Below are 17,407 nucleotides of genomic sequence, written 5' to 3' on the forward strand. Positions count from 1 at the left end.
GATATGGAGCTGGACCATAGCCCTATGAAGAAATTAAAAAGAATATAGGGTGTTCTAGATCTGTAGCTTCCAAATGTTGGGCCATAGCATTCAGTAACATCAAAATTTACAATTTATAACATTTAAAGTCATAGATTTCTAAAATACATCCCACATCTACTGAATCAGCGATATAATGGTGATTCAGGGCACAGCTATATTTTTAACGTCTCAGATAACATGCTGAATTGGGTTTGAAACCTCTTGAAATAATATTCTCCTAGGTCACTGTCCACCCTGATGCCATCATGTTTTCATAAAGCTCTCTTTATTCCCAGCACTCTCTTTAAGGCACCCTTTACTTCCAAATTTCTAAGAGTGTATATAAGAGGATTGAGCATGGGATTGAAAAGGCTATGAAACAGGAGAAGATATTTCTTCGGCTCCTTGGGGTTCCCATATCTGGGCCCAACATAGGTGATAATGGCTGTGCCATAAAAGAGCCCAACCACACAGAGGTGAGATGAGCAGGTGGAGAAGGCTTTTTTTTGCCCTCCCCCAGATTGGATCCTAAGGATGGAACAGAAGATGCACATGTATGAGATTACAATTAAGGAGAATGGTCCCAGTAGCACAGAAATTGCTCCAGCCAATACCACAGTTTCATTAATGTGGGTATCTGCACAAGCAAGTTTGAGTAGAGCCATGATTTCACAGAAAAAGTGATTGATTTTCTGGGAGATACAGAAAGGTAAGGGTAAAAGTAACACTAGATGAATCAAAGACAGAAGGACTCCAATGGCCCAGGGAATCACTACCAGGGTAATGCAAACTCTCCAGCTCACGATGGCAGAATATCGGAGGGGGTGGCAGATGGCCACGTACCGATCATAGGACATCACCACCAGGAGAAGACATTCAATGTGAGCAAAGCTCAAAAAGAGAAAGGTCTGTGTCATGCAGCCAGTGAAGGAGATGGGCTTGGTTGGACTCAGGAGGTTTATCAGCATCTGGGGCACCGTGTTGCAGGCATAAGCTATGTCAACGATGGCCAGGTGTGAGAGGAAGAAGTACATGGGGGTGTGCAGTCTGGAGTCCAATGAGATGAGCCCCAGGATGACCCCATTCCCCAGCAGGGTGAAGGCATAGCACAGGAAGAAGAGCCCAAAGAGGAACAGCTGAATCCTTGGGTCAAGAGAAAATCCCAGCAGGATGAACTCTGTGACAGAGGTCATATTGTCTCCCATATCACTATGACAAAGAAAATTGAGTTAATGTCCACAGTTTATGAGAAGTCTTTAAAAATAGATTTATGTTAATGTGTTTGGTGCATTTTTTATGGTTAAAAAAAGTATTCAGAAATTCTCAGTGAATTTTTGTGTTTTTAACTGAATATTTAAAGACTTTATTTGGTAACCTTAAGATAAATACATACATACATATATACATATGCATAAACACACATACATATATGTTTCCTTTCTTGTTACTGTTTTTAACAGAGGTTAAATATTCAAAATATATATATTGTCACATGTTAATCAAATACATAGTTTTTGTTTCATTCAGTGAGCTATCTCATATCCTTCAAATAAATTTTGCTTTTCTTTGCTTACATTAAAGTTATTTCTGTTTTTTTTTTCCAAAAATGATGACCCTTAATTGCTTCACATGCTGAAGTCCTTAAACTGCAATATGTCTAATCTCAAGTTGGAGGGTTTCATTAAGGAGTTGGGGCATATAGTAAGGGGAGACATACCATTACCCAAATATATATTTAGCCATTAATATCTCATCTGCCTGTCAAAACATACTTTCCACTCCTGCATCTTTTGTCACCTGAACAACTAATACTATATTAAATCTCTTCTTGTTCAAGTGTAATTTTCAATCTAAAATCTGTTTATTATTTAGTTTTTCATAATGTTAAATAAACATATGCATGAATGACTAAACAGGTTTGTACTGTGTTGTTTACCTAAACACAAAAAGAGAATCAGTAACTATTAGGTTTTGACCCAATATTGATGAACAATCTAGAAATACTCAGTTTTAGACATTGTCTCTGCAGCTGATTGGCACTAGTTGGAGGACTTCTGTGAAGGACTCTGCAAAAGGGGTCTCTAAATTCCTTGAGAGACTGAACTAAATCATCTTTCTTACTCTATAATTCCACAATCAAAATATAAGGATAAATAATGTTACCCTTCTTGCTTAAATTTTATTCCCATCTTTTTTTTAAGATCATCTATCTTGTAGAGAATGAGAATGAGCCATAATTCTCAATTTAGAAGGCTATAAATTATAAAGGCATTTAAAAATCATTCCACTATCATGGTTACTCCTCTAATACTATTCCAATAAGTGTCATGTCCAGAAGGCTAAAAATGAAATGTTTTGGTGTTTATTGATTTCCTGTGATATACATACCATTGTTTCAAGGGTGGAGCCATCAGTTGATAGGAGCTCTGAGCTCGAACTCACCATTCAGACTTTGGCCTCATAATACCGCACATAAATAAATATTTGTACATTTATCCAACAACTCTAAATACTCTCCCTTATATAGATACTTGACTTCCCTCTATATGTAATATTTTAAGCCTAGATTTTAAAATAAAAATACTAGCGTTTTTTGTTTCATATTCAATATTTATCAGAAAGCCACACACACTTACTTCCCTACCTTAAAAATAGCTACAAGTCCAAAACAATAATTCTTATGTTGACTATATTAGTACATTGATATGTTGATCAATAGTATATTTTATTCAGACTATTATTTAAACTATCAATGAGCAAAATTTGAGCACTAATAAAAATATAATTTGGAATGGTATTGAAGAGTGACAGTAACAGCTAACAGGCAATGAAAATGATGTTAAAATATATTTTACTCAAACTTACAAAGGCAATTAAGAATCATGTGTGTTTAGGGATGACTTGTATAAGGACCCCACAAAATTTTCATATCACCTCTGTCCAGTAGGCCTAATTCACAGCAAAGGAAATGACAAAGGGCAAATGACAAAGAGACTCACTGGTTCCAACGCATGTTATATTACTCGGAAATCGTAGACCTGATAAAAATTATAACCTGACATACAGATTTAGGACACTGGCAAATGTACCTGGTGTGGCTAAGTTTATTGATGGTGATGGAAGAATTGCTCCTCCTCTGAGAACTGCTGAGGAAGGGTGTTGGCTTTTCATTTTGTCAACAAGAGGAGAAGGCTTTGTTCCCTTATTATCTCCACAGAGCACCTTCCCAGTTGTCATGAGGGCTTTGTGCAGGGCATGAGACAGTAAGTTTCACACCAGTATGCTCCCTACAGAGACATGAAGAAGACAACCCACTGTTATCCTCCTGAGACTGCAGAGGATTGGCAGTCTCTATTTCTGTCTCTGAGGAAATCTTTAGAGGTTAAGATAATAACAGGTAGTGCTTTCATAACAAAAATGATGCACACCTATTCAGTCATGCATGGTTGCTGGGTTATCCCATGAATATTAATGCCCAAATACAGAAAATTTGTTATAGTTTCATGAATTTTTATGTTGTCCAGCTCTCAGACATTCAGGAGGCACTTGGAAGATCCATGTCTGTTTATTACTTGACAGTGAAATAAAAACTTGACTTTATTTCCTAGAAACACATTTGTTTTAGTGTACATAGTCTGGTTTCCCAACTGCTATGAACCTTGTAGGAAAATAAACTTGTGTTCAAGGGTCTTAATCACTAGATTTTAGGTAGCAACTCGACCTACATTCCTTGAGCACAGGTCTGGAAATGTGTGGTCATTCCTGTTCGGGCTTCATGTTGCACTGCTTTGTGTCTTGTTGACCTGCCTAGAGGATGAATGGATAAGGCACAAGGGTGGAGTAAAGCTTACTTTTAAAAAATTTCCCTTTTTGATAATTTCTGGTCCTGTCCTCATGGGAATGATACAGCTCTGTAAAAGCAGAGAGCCAATTCCTGTCCTCTTAACCCTGACGGGGGTGCTGGATATATGTATTCTATCTGTCAGAGCAGGCATTTCTATCACAGTGTACACTGTAGGACAGTATTGCAATTCTGCAGTCGGTTATCAGCTATCCAGTGTCCTAAGTCTGTATGTCAGGTTACAATTTCAGAATCATGCCGTATGTGTTGGAACCAGTGAATCCCTTGTCATTTGTTCCTTGTCATTTCCTTTGCTGTGAAATAGCACTGTTGGACTGAGGTGATATTATGTGGGAAACTGAATCAGAAATTAAATATTCTAATAACCCTACAGCAGAAGTACCGGTCAAGATATGGTAGAAAAGTAGGCAAGTTTATGCTTGCAACATACATCATCTGCAATCACAATGAGTCATTGCCCTACATAGGATAGAAGGAATCTGCATGTCACCAACTGCCTTATTGATTTCCTTAAGAGGAAGGTACCACACCGAGGGCCCAGCATTGGTCTTTGCTGCCCAAGAACAGATATTCAGAACAGTAGAGCTGCATTGGGGGGGGGGCAGCTTATCCCACTGCATTCATGCAAAACCTCCATCTCTGTTGCCATGTCTACTGCATTAGTGTGCTCACCATGCAATCACTGGAGTAGCTGAAAGCAGAGACTGGCTGACATCTACTGAGTTGTTTTACACCTGGTTGTTTAAGGCCTCTGCTGCAATGATGTCTCTGCTTGGTATGAATGTGGGATGTACAAATTCAGTACTTTGTGCCCCACCTCCCAACTCTTTCCCATACCTCTATTCACTCACTATTTCAACTATGCTCCCTCCAGGCCCATGACCAACCAGTCAACACATTTGCCATTTTCCAGGAGTCCATGAATATTCTTATCTCAGGAAATTTCTCTCTCCGCAAATTAGATGAATAGGTGAATGGCTAGGTATTGGCAATGAGAAATTTATCCTCATTAGTTAGCTTTAAGGCCCCGCACCTGAGTATTACATACATAACACCAATATATCTAGCCAGATGATATGGGGATCTGGGTCACCTGCCCATTTAGTTCACTTTTGTCTTCTGCACTTGCTCTTGTCCTACGTTATACCACTTTCAGTATATGATGCATGGTTGCTGGGATCATTCTATCTTATGATTGGGTGGGTCTGATAGCATCTCAGTTCAAGACAGAAGACTCTGGATTTATAGTTACTTGATGATCTTTGACTAGTTTCTACCAAGTCTCAGTATTATGTGGGGAATGGTCCTTTGAAAGGTGTATTGTCTTCTGCTGTAGATGGAAAGCCTTGATGTAGAATCCCTGTGGCCTGTTTCATGATTCACCTATTGGAGATTAGTGGAGACATCTTTCTCTACCAGAGATACGTTCAAATCCATGTGGTCTGCTGGTCAAGTTACAAGCTCTAAAGCTATAAAGTGTATAATTCAATGGATTATATACAATATAAATAATATTGTATATAAAATATTTGTGTAAGCACCCATCCATACCAAAGTGTAGAACATCTCCATTACAACGGAAAATGTCCATAACCCCCTCATTGCTAGAAATCACTTTCCTACCTCAAGATAAAACACTGGTCTGACTTCTGTCACGCAATTTAGTTTTGCCTATTTTTTAACCTCATCTAAATAAATTACAGAGCAAGGATGCTTTTGCGTCTGGCTCCTTTGACCCAGTATACTTTCTCCCATATTATTTGTATATCAGAAGTTCATTTTTTATGATACATAATATTCGATATGAACATTCCAAAATTCATTCATCTATCCTTAATGTTCATGGACATTTAGTTTATTTCTAATTTTTGGCTATTGTGACTTAAGCTTCTATGAATATTCTTATACATGCTTTCACTGGATATATGCCAAGGAACAGAATTACTGAACCACAGGATAGGCACATATGTATTTTTAGTAGATCTTGTGAAACAGCTTTCTAGTACAGTTTTATAATTTTACATCCACACCAACACTTAATATTAACTTTGTAATTTTAACCATGTGGTACTTCTCTGTGGTTTTATTAATATTTTATTGATGAGTAATCATATTGAACTCATTATTGTATGTTCACTGGCCTTTGGGTTATCTTTTTGAATGAAGAGCCTCTTCAAGTTTTTTAAACAACTTTTAATTGAATGGCCTTTTTTACTTCCTCATTTATTTGTAGGCATTGTTTATAGAGTTTGGACATAAGTGTCTGGTTGAATATAGGTACTGAGGTATGTTCACATGCAGTATGTGACTTGCTTATTCATTTTCTTACTGATTCATTTGATGAAAATAAGCTCTTAATTTTAATGGAGTCCAGGTTATTAATTTTTCTTTTAAGATTAGTGTTGAAGGAACATTATAAATCAACTGACTTTAATAAAAAATTTTAAAAAAGAAAACTACCTATCCCAAATTCTTGAAACATATCTTGAGAAACAAAACTTGAGAAACATATCTCAAGTTTTCTCCTAGAAGAGTAAATATTTGCTTTCATGTTTAGATCTATGATGTACCTCAAATTAACTTCTGTATGGTTTGAGGTTGAGGTTGAATTTCATTTTTTTCTATAAATATTATCCAACTACAAAGGTAAATCATTTACTCATTGAATCGCACTGGAATCTTTCTCAAAAATTTACTGACTAGGACTTCTCACTATGGTGCAGTAGGTTAAGAATTCAACTGCAGAGGCTTGGGTTCAATTCCCAGCCTCCTGCAGTGGGTTAAAGGATCCAGCATTGCCACAGTTATGGCATAGGTCACAGCTATAGCTCAGATTCAGTCCCTATTTGGGGAATTTTCATATGCTGCAGGGCACCCATTAAAAGTTTTTTTACTGACTACGTATCTGTGGATTTATTATTGTATACTCTAGTCTCTTGTACTAATTTATACTTCAACTAATACAACAATGTCTATAGTGTTCATAACGTATGACTTTGTATAGCTTTTTGATCGCTTTTTACAGTTTAGTGGCTGTTCTAGATATTATCACAGTCACTTAATGTCATTTTTTTTACCAGTTTGAGTGAAATATAAAAACTTTATTTCCCTTTGCTCATTTTTCATCTCTCCAATTTATAATTATCTTCAATATTTCCTCTACATAAACTTAAAAAGGTACCAAACGGTGATATAATTCTGACTTGAACAATAAAACACAATTGATAAAACTCAAGAGAATAAGGAAAGCCCTTAGAATTTACTCATAATTTTTCTTACCATGTACTTTCTTCCTGATATTCAAAGTTTCCCTGTTTTCTAACTTCTTAGAAATTTTTAATTTATTTTCTGTTTAGAGAATCCATTATTAAAAACATTATTATTGCTGTGTATGGATTTTTTTTTGTGGATAATTTTAAATTTCAGTACTTTAGGGAGTTCCTGTTGTGGCTCAGAGAAATGAATCTGACAAGCATCTATGAGAATGTAGGTTCGATCCCTGGCCTTGCTCGGTGGGTTAAGGATCCAGGGTTGCCATGAGCTGTTGTGTGGGTCACAGACACAGATCCCATGCTGCTGTGGCTGTGGTGTAGGCCAGGAGCTACAGCTCTAACCCCTGGCCTGGGAACTTCTATATACCATGGGTGTAGCCCTAAAAAGGCAAAAAAAAATTTCAGTACTTTAAGATGGTATTCCATGATGTTTGGTAAGAAGTCAACTATAATTTTATTATTTTTCTTTGAGAGTAATGACCTTTTTTTTTCTTGGTCAATTGTAGAGTTTTGTCTTTATCTTTCATTTCCAGTAGTTTGACTAATATATTTCCGGGGATCTTTTTAATGTTTATCCTGACCAAGTTCTCCTGAGCTTCTTGAATCTCTGCGTTGACAGTGTGGATCAGATTTTAAAATTTCTTGTCATTACTTTTTTTTCAAGTAATGTTAAATATGTGTCATTTCCCCCATTACTGTTGGGACATAGCCCCTAATCCTAGGACCTTGGAATTCTCCCCAGACATGGAATTTCTAGTGCCCCAACTGAGTTTCTAAGTTTTTTGTTTGTTTGTTTGTTTGTTTAAACCAATCTCTCTCTGTTCTGGCTAAATCTGAACTCGAACATCTTCCCAGGAATTTGTTAGATCCAGATGATCTGTTCTGCTTTGTGTCTTCCAGTTGCTGCTTTCTACTAGGACTTTCCTTACCATTTTCATATGGCTGAGGAGTTAACTAAGGAAACAAATGACATTTTAACATGAGTTTTTCTAGGATGCTCTCTCAATTGCTCTCCCCATATGGGACATTGACCCCCAATTCCCAACTGATCCAGCAGCCTTGAATTCTCATCACTGCTTACTCTGGTCACCAAGACCACTGATCCATGTTTGGGTTCCATATTCCTATACAAAGACTGGGAAAATGCCTTCTTAGGAAAGCCTGTATCAATTTTCTCACCTCATATACATACCTTCCATTTCTTTAATGCCAAAAGTTGTTTTCTATATGTTATTGAGATTGCACAGCTATTTATGGTGGGAGGGTAAAACTGATACCAGCTATTCTGGCACTGTCAAGACACATACTTTTTTTTTTGGCTGCCCTGTGCATATGGAAGTTCCTGGGGCAAGGAGCCGATCCAAGCCACTGTTGCAACCTATGCTTCAGCTGTGGCAATGCCAGATCCTTAACCCACTCTTCCTGGCAGAGGAACACACCTGCATCCTGGTGCTCCAGAAACCCTGCCAATCCTGTTGCACCACAGCGAGAACTCCAAGACATACTATTTTACATGTTAATATGTAAAATATTTTCCCTGAATTTCAATTTTTAATTTAAATATAGTAGTTAAAAGATTACTTTAAAAATGGATTTTAATAATTTGATTTCATGAACAAAAAATTCGGTAGTGGAAAATATGTCTTAGAAGTAAAGGTCATTCTTTATAACATTATGTGGAAGTCCCACTCCATGTATTAGCATTAGTGTGGTTTACTTTTGCACATTAAGAAGCCAGGTCTCTGGTATGTTGCTATATTCCACTATATGTTTATTAATTAATTTTATCTTTTCTTTTTTAATGGTTGAGAGGTATGGTAAGGTGAAATATTACTACATGAAAATACTCTGCTGGCCTGGATAATAAAAAGGCAGATGCTTTGGGGAAAACCTTGTCAAGAGAAATAAAAATAACAGAGACATGAGAAAATTAGAGAATAAATCCACCTTTCATTATGTATGTTGGGAGACTAGAAAAGAGAATGCTGGAAGGAGGTAAAAATGAAAGCAAAAGTAAAGAAGAAATGGAAATATAAGGAGCTGTGAGATAGTGTTATCTCTTTTTTTGTTAAATATTGTTCAACTCTTGTCAGAACACTTGGCAATTATTAGCTATCCACCTGTGCATCTCAGTCCTTTCTTCACTTGACTCATAGCTGGTGCTGTAGAGATACACAGTTCTACAATGATTTCATGTATTGAGGTACGTTGTGCAGCTATGAACTTTCTGGGTGTTCACTTCCCTGAAAAAAACATCGCTTGGTATGAGGTGATGTGAATGCTTATGACTGAATTGGTTAATAGCATAATAACACTTTGTTTCAATAATACAACAAATAAAAAATAAAGAAATAAGCTATTTCTTGAAAAAATGTTCTCTTTAGATTTTTATGGCATTAAGCATATTGACAATCCAGATGTCTCATCTCTGAACAAAAATGACCCTTGTTCATCAAAATTCTCCCTATTTTCAGGTAGTCTTGGACAATTCACCTTCTCTTATTAAACTCATCTGTTATGTAATTTATATGCCATTTTTGGCATCTTTGAGGCATCTTACAACCACATCTCAAAGGGAAAAAGTTCTATTTAGCCAAAAGTTCTTTCCGTCCCTCACATGAACCTCTTCTTCCACATACCCATCACCTCAACAGTCCTGAGGCTGCAGGTGAAGGATGGAGTTAATTGTGAAACAGCAATAGCACGTTCTCTTTTTTCTTTCTTTGACTCGAGCATGGGGACCATATAAACCACCATGGAAGTGCCAAAGAAAAGCCCAGCCACACAGTGGTGAAAGGAGCAGGTGAAATAAGTCTTTTCTTTAGCTCACACCTGACTGGATCTTTAGGATGGTCCAGAGGATGCTATATGAGACCAGCATCAAACAGAGGGGCCTAAGACAAAGACAGGCAGCAAAAATGACAGCTTCATTGATCCAAGTGTCAGCATAGGTCAGTTTGAGAGCAGATAGGATTTCACAGAAGACTTGATCTGCTTCCTAGGACTCACAGAATGAGAGGAAATTTCCTTGGAAGGAAAATTACATGTACCAGAACCAGAATCAATCCACAGGACCATACACACTCTCCAGTTCATGACGACAGTGTAATGCAGGGGAATGCACTATGTATTATGAGCAAAAATCAAATACGAAAACATCTGCATTATGCATCAACAAAGGAGAGAATTACATTTGGGTTCACTAAGTTCACCAACATCTCAGGGACATTGTTGGAAGCATAGGACATAGGACCTATTGATGACAACAGTTAAGAGAGGAAGAAGTACACTGCGGTGTGCAGTCTGGAATGTGGGTGGAAGAGTCCAAATATCATGCCATCCCCCAGCAGGCTGAAGGTATAAAATAGGGAGAACATCCAGAAGAGGAACACTTCCATCTTTGCACAGAGCTGGAATCCTAACAAAATTAATTCTGTGACTATGTTTTGTTCCATTCAGTCCTTAAAGAAGTCTGTCAAGGACAGAAGGGTGACAGAAAGGTTAGTCTAAAGAATTAATAAAAATTAGAGTTATTTAATTCAAAATAATTCAGAGGAGACAGGCTCATTTCTGTGGTTTCAATTATTTTCAATCTTAATGCATCCAATATTTCAAAACCATATTTGTAAAGGAAGAAAAAAGTATTTAGCATAGTATGAAAATATTATTGTGGGGTAAGAGAGCCATGCCAGTGGTTTTATTCTGGATACTCTACTTCAGCTTTTCTGTTTCCATGCAGAGAATCTAGTTATTTCACTACTTTAACAATATCTATATTAACTGGTGATTTATTTTTAGCTTAAAAATCTTACAATTCTAGGACTTTATTTTAGTTATTAACTTAGTACTCTTACTTATTTTTCTTATTGTATGAAAAATTTGCTTACACCTGGCAATTTTAGGTTACAGGTCAAAGTTTTAAAAGACTGATTTATAGTGGAAATAAAAAGATTCATGTTATATCTGATGGTATGACATTCAATTTTTAATTTCTTTTTAGAAATGGAAAAATAAAATGTCATTTAAATTACTAAGAAATCTATGATGCAAAGGTGAGCATTTTAATTATTTTGAGATGTCACTATCTAGTCTTCGTAAAGCACACATATTTATTTGTTGTATGTTAGAATTTTTTTTAAATGACAGAAACAAATATTATACCTATCCTTTGTTTTCCTTTGGCAATAACATTTATGAACATTTTCTCATGTCAAAAAATCTATGACATTTATTTGACAGTTCGGTATTTTTTTTCATTCCATAAATACAGTGTAACTAAGTGAATCTCATTTTCTGGAGACTAGATTATGTACTATGTCCTTTTTATTTGCAATGATGTGTTTGGGACAATTAACGTACAGACGTGTATATGTGTGCAACACGTGTATATATTAAAAATATTTATATATGTATATATATAATCCCTCTCTCTGTGTTTATACATATATATTTTTTAATTAAAAACTATATAAAAACTATATATTCCTAGGAGTTGGATTGCTGAGGCAAAGGACATGCTTTATTTTCTTGTTAAGAAAGAAATAAGAGTAAGCCAAGCAGTTAGATAATTTAAAGCTCAACCTGGGTAAAAATTCCTTAGTGGGAAATGTGTCTGACATCAGTTTAGCCTTTGTTAACCTGAGTTCATCCTTCCCTGGCAGTTGTACTACCTGAGGGACATTTCTATGATGCTGAATCCAGAGAGGTCTTCTCTTTAAACCTCTGACTCAAATGGAATACTCTGTTACTGTGGGGGTATTCTAACAATTACTTGATAAGTGATAAATAAGAAAACCACAACAAGAGAAAACTACAGACTCTTCAACTTCAACCTGTGTGGTGGAGACAGAGAGCCTTGACTTCCAGGAAGGGCTGTTTTGCCCCTGGTGCCCATAGAAGGCCTCCAGCTCTCAGCTCCCTCAGGGCTGCCTGGACCACTGAGATGCCTCATCCTAGCGCATGTGCTTCTGGTGCTGCTCACCACCCACCACAAGACTGATGGTGGTGGGAATTTAATGGCTCCACTCTTCTGGCCTGATATGGGAAAAATGGTGGGCCATAGGTGTTTCATAGCTGGCTGTGGGGTTGAGCCTCTGTTGCACTGACATTTCAGATTTCCTGCTTCCCACCGCCTTCTGCAAGTGCTGATCCCAAATAAATATCCTAGCTGCACAACTCCATCCTGGTGTCCACCTATGTAGGATCCAACCTGGGACAATCTAACAACATCCAGATCTTTATCCTTCCATAATCACCAGCTTGAGACCATGTCTCCTTCTACCCTCAGCCTTGATCCAAGTGCCCCTGAATCCCAAAGTGCTGACATATGTCAGACATACCTTGTTTTAGTATTTCACTTTCTAGGTTTTTGGGGTTTTCCAAATGGCAGCTCCTTCATACTCATTGCCCTTTAATCTTCCTACATGATACCCAGCTGCCATAACAACACAACAGATATATCCTGAGTCCTCAATGTTTTGTACAGCATATATATTTTATACTCAGGCAAATTTAGATATGGGCATGGCAGCCCACTATCATCTTGTAGCTTATGGAACACAAGTTCTAATGGATCACAGGAGGGAAAGAGATGAAGATGCATACCTGCTAATAACTACTTTAACTTGGAAGTAACTCATGCTACTTCTCAGTTTTTAGGCCAGAAACAGTCATATGCAGTCATCTAATTTTAAAGAGGGCTAGTAAATATGGGGAATAACATGGATATTTGACGACTTATGTAGCTCCCAAACATTTGATGGAATTGGTTTTTTAATGGCTGATTAGCACTGATTGTACTCTTATTTTTCCTACTCTGTGCTCAGTGATGACACATTGAATGCTTGAAATCGTAAATAAGCCTCCTCGCTCCCTTAGAAAGTTTATTGTTAAAGATTTACCATTGCTGGAGTTCCTGTTGTGGCTCAGTGGTTAGCGAATTTGACTAGGAACCATGAGGTTGCGGGTTAGATCCCTGGCCTTGCTCAGTGGATTAAGGATCCCATGTTGCCGTGAGCTGTGGTATAGGTTGCAGACGCAGCTTGGATCCTGAGTTGCTGTGGCTCTGGCGTCGGCTTGTAGCTACAGCTCTGATTAGACCCCTAGCCTGGGAACCTCCATATGCCACGGGAGTGGCCCTAGAAAAGGCAAAAAGACAAAAAAGATTTACTATTGCTAGTACATAATATTTTTTAAAAATTATCCAATGTAGTACTTTTAGGGTCTCTCAATTTTAGAGCCTATTCTGAGAATCCTTCCTTACGTAACTGACATCAACATAAGACATTTCAGGAGTTCCTGCTGTGGTACAATGGAATAGACAGCATCTCTGTATTTCTGGGACACAGGTTCGATCCCCAGACTGGCATAGTGGGTTAAGAATCCAGCACTGCAGCAGCTGCAGCATAGGTGCAACTAGGGCTTGGATCTCATGCCTGGCCCAGGAACTCCATATGACACAAGATGGCTAAAAAAAAAAGAAAGAAAAATCAGCCTCATCAGCTACACAGAAGAAAGTCAATTTATCATGTGTTGTTATTTAGCATGGCACCATAACACTTAAATATACATGGTAGATGTCATTTTATTTTGCACAGTAACAGCAAGTTTCCCCATAGGTAGCACAAGCATATCTCAGATATACTATAGTTTCAGTTCCAGACTAATGCAATAAAGCAAATATCTAAGTAAAGTAAGTTACACCTTTTTGTTTTTGGTTTTTTCAGCACATATTAAAGACAAGTTTGCACTATCATGTAGTCTATGAAGTATGCAATAGCATTATGTCTAAAAAAAGTACATATCTTCATTTAAAAATAGTTTATTCCTAAAAATTTCTATCATCTGACAATGCAGGGTTGCCACAAACCTTCAAGTTGTAAAAAGTATAGTATCTGCAAAGCATGATAAGGCAAATCATGACAAAACAAAGCTGCCTGTAAATAGTTCTCAGTACACTGAGTTAAATTAACTTGTAATAAAATCATAATTTTTCTTCCTGTATTTGACTGTCTTTGTTTTTAAGACCCATGCAAGTTAGGATGATCTGGATAATGAGAATATACTGACAAGACTGTACATTCTTTTGTGGATGTAAGAAAGGCATATATTGATTGGAGAATGCTGTGAGATCCATCTTGGACACATGCATATTAATTCACTATCTACCAAGATACAACAGTCCTATTCATGGAAGTTCAAAGGGTTGCCTTAAAGTGCATGAGATTTCTGTGATGTTCTGAGCTTTGACTTTCTGTTTGATTGAAGAGCTGTCTTTGCTTATACAAAAAGAATTGCTGTAAAGAACAAGGTGGGCAGACAAATCATCCTTTCTAGGTAGGCTCAGTTAAAAGTCTGGGTAAAGATGACATGATCCTTTCTGCTTTGGTGGATTCGACGGTATTTTGTGCACCAACTCTATGATTTAGAGTTGCCATAAACTAATATTAAATGTACAATTTTGGTCAAAGATATCAGTAAGATTAATTATATTATCACTATAAATCTGTGGTTATTCTTTAGGATATTGTCAAAGATGAAATAGTGAGAAGTGTGATTAAAAAGGCCATTCAATTGAATTCAAATGTTGTATTTACCATACAAAATGCACCTTGGATATATGTATTATCAAATACATCATTTTGTCTTTTTAATTGGTCAGCATAGTTCACTATAACATAAAAGACATTCAGAAAGTTTTTTGTTAAATGAGTGAGAGTTGATTGAATGAAAAACATATATTGAAGGCTGATATGTAAAATCCTGCTTTGCAAAAGTTTTGATTTTTGCTTTAAATTAAAAAAACTTTACAATTAGATGTTAATAATTTAATAATAATTTTACTTGAGAACTATAATAATTCAACCCATCACTTTAGGAAATATTGTTTCCTAAAGGTAAATTGGAATCAGTCTGTAATAACTGAGCATGAAAAATCATATAACGCTTAAATGCATTTTAGATTATATCAGCTTTGTACTTACAGTTTAGAGAAATCTGAGGAGGGAGTTACATTAATAAAAAGAAGAACTGCTTAAAGTAAATTTGAAATCACAGTTTCAATGTAGAGCTGAACTTTGAAGTTTTTAAACTAAGAAACTGAGAGAAGCATCAGTTAAGATGGCATAGTGTCTCTTAATAAGCAAAAACAAACATGATGCCAGACATTTTATTGTCTATAAATATAACTCGGTGATGGAGGATTCTATGTAACAGTGTATTAAGTATGTAATATTAAATATAGCCACAAAACTGCGTAAAATTCAGATTGGAGTAAGAAACAGCAGGAATATATAAACCTTTTGAGGCAGTATTGGAAATAATCAGCAAATGATTAAAATATATTTATTCTCAAAATTTAAAAGTTAATAATTTAAATAAGCATAACCTACTTCTACTGGTCAGGAACACTGGCTTCATACATCACAATTTTAATTCCCAGATTTTATTTCTTTCAATTGTGGTTTTCTATTTTATTTTATTAAGTCATTTATTCCTCATCTTAGTTATTACTATACTGATATTAGTTTTTAAATTAAAATTGAAATTACACTAATTATTAGAGAAATGCAAATCGGAACTACAATGAGGTACCACCTCACACCTGTCAGAATGGCCATCATTAACAAGACAACAAATAATAAATGCTAGAGAGGGTGTGGAGAAAAAGGTCCCCTCCTCCATAGTTGGTGGGGATGTAAATTGGTATAACCACTATGGAAAACAGTATGGAGGTACCTCAGGAAACTAAATAGAGACCTACCAAATGATCCAGCAATTCTACTGCTAGGCATATATCCAGACAAAACTTTCACTGAAAAAGATACATGCACACCTATGTTCATTGCAGCACTATTCACCATAGCCAAGACATGGAAACAACCTAAATGTTCAATGACAGGTGAACGGATTAAGATGTGGTATATATATAAAATGGAATATTACTCAGCCATAAAAAGCCATAGTAATGCCATTTGCAGAAACATGGTTGAAGCTAGAGACTCTCATAGTAAATGAAGTAAGACAGAAAGAAAAAGACAAATACTATATGATATCACTTATTTGTGGACTCTAAAATAGGGAACAGATGATCCTATCTAGATATAACAAACAAACAAACAAAAAACAGAAACAGCATGACCAAGAAGAGCAGACTTGGTGTTCCAGGGCAGGGGGAAATGGGAGGAATGAGCATTTTGTGGGTTCTGGGTATGCACACTGTTATATCTGGAGTGGATGAGCAATGGGATCATACTGTACAGCATAGGGAAATGTGTGTGATTGGGTCACTTTGTTGTATAACAAAACTTGATGAAACATTGTAAATCAATTATAACAATAATAATAATGAAAAAGATAACTGAAGCAAAAAATTTAAAATAAAAAAGTTGAGATATCATTGAACACATATCATTACAGTAATGGGAGAGAGAAGAAAACATAAAAGCATTTGATGGATAAGTAATAGTTCAATTTGTTTTTTTATCATAGCTTGTTTTATTGAAGTATAGTTTATTTACAATGTTGTAATAATTTTTGCTGTACAACAAAGTGATTGTTATTCATATACATACTTCCAATCTTGTTTAGACTCTTTTCCCACATAGACTATAACAGAATATTGGGTACAGTTCCCTGTTCTATATTGCAGGTCCCCACTGGCCAGTCATTCCATATACCACAGTGTGCTTATGCCCATCCAAAACCCAAAGTCCTTCTCTCCCTCTCTGACCAAATGGCATTATTTCATTTAATTTGTTAATCAACACAATTAAAGTGAAGAGATACATGCACCTCAAAGTTCGTTGCAGCACTATTTACATTAGTCAAGACATGGAAACAACCTAAATGCTTACAGACAGAGGAATGGACAAAGATATAGTACATGTATACAATGGACTACTACTCAGACATAAAAAAGAACAAAATAATGGCATTTGTAGCAACATGGATAGACCTAGAGATTACCATACTAAGTGAAGTAAGTCATACAGAAAAAGACAAATATCATATGATATCATATGTGGAACCTAAGAAAATGATACAAAAGAACTTATTTATAAAACGGAAACACAGATTTTAAAATAAAGTTTATGGTTACCATAGGGGAAACCATGGTGGGGAGAATAAATTAGGAGGATGGGAATAACATATACACTACTGTGTATAAAATAACTAACAATAACCTACCATATAGCACAGGGAAATCTACCCAATAGTTTGTAATAACCAATATGGGAAAAAAGAATGGATA

At 36.2% G+C, this 17,407-nt stretch overlaps 1 protein-coding gene and 1 pseudogene across 1 annotated transcript; both read right to left on the bottom strand.

Moving 5' to 3' along the window:
- LOC100511466 (olfactory receptor 13-like) lies at positions 294 to 1,235 on the bottom strand. Its single transcript, XM_003130292.2, has one exon. The coding sequence runs from the start codon at positions 1,224 to 1,226 to the stop codon at positions 294 to 296; it is 933 nt and encodes a 310-aa protein (XP_003130340.1). The 5' UTR covers positions 1,227 to 1,235.
- On the bottom strand, positions 9,561 to 10,609 carry LOC110262304 (annotated as a pseudogene).

Source organism: Sus scrofa, chromosome 9 (genome assembly GCF_000003025.6).
Source record: "Sus scrofa isolate TJ Tabasco breed Duroc chromosome 9, Sscrofa11.1, whole genome shotgun sequence".
Lineage (NCBI taxonomy): Eukaryota > Metazoa > Chordata > Mammalia > Artiodactyla > Suidae > Sus > Sus scrofa.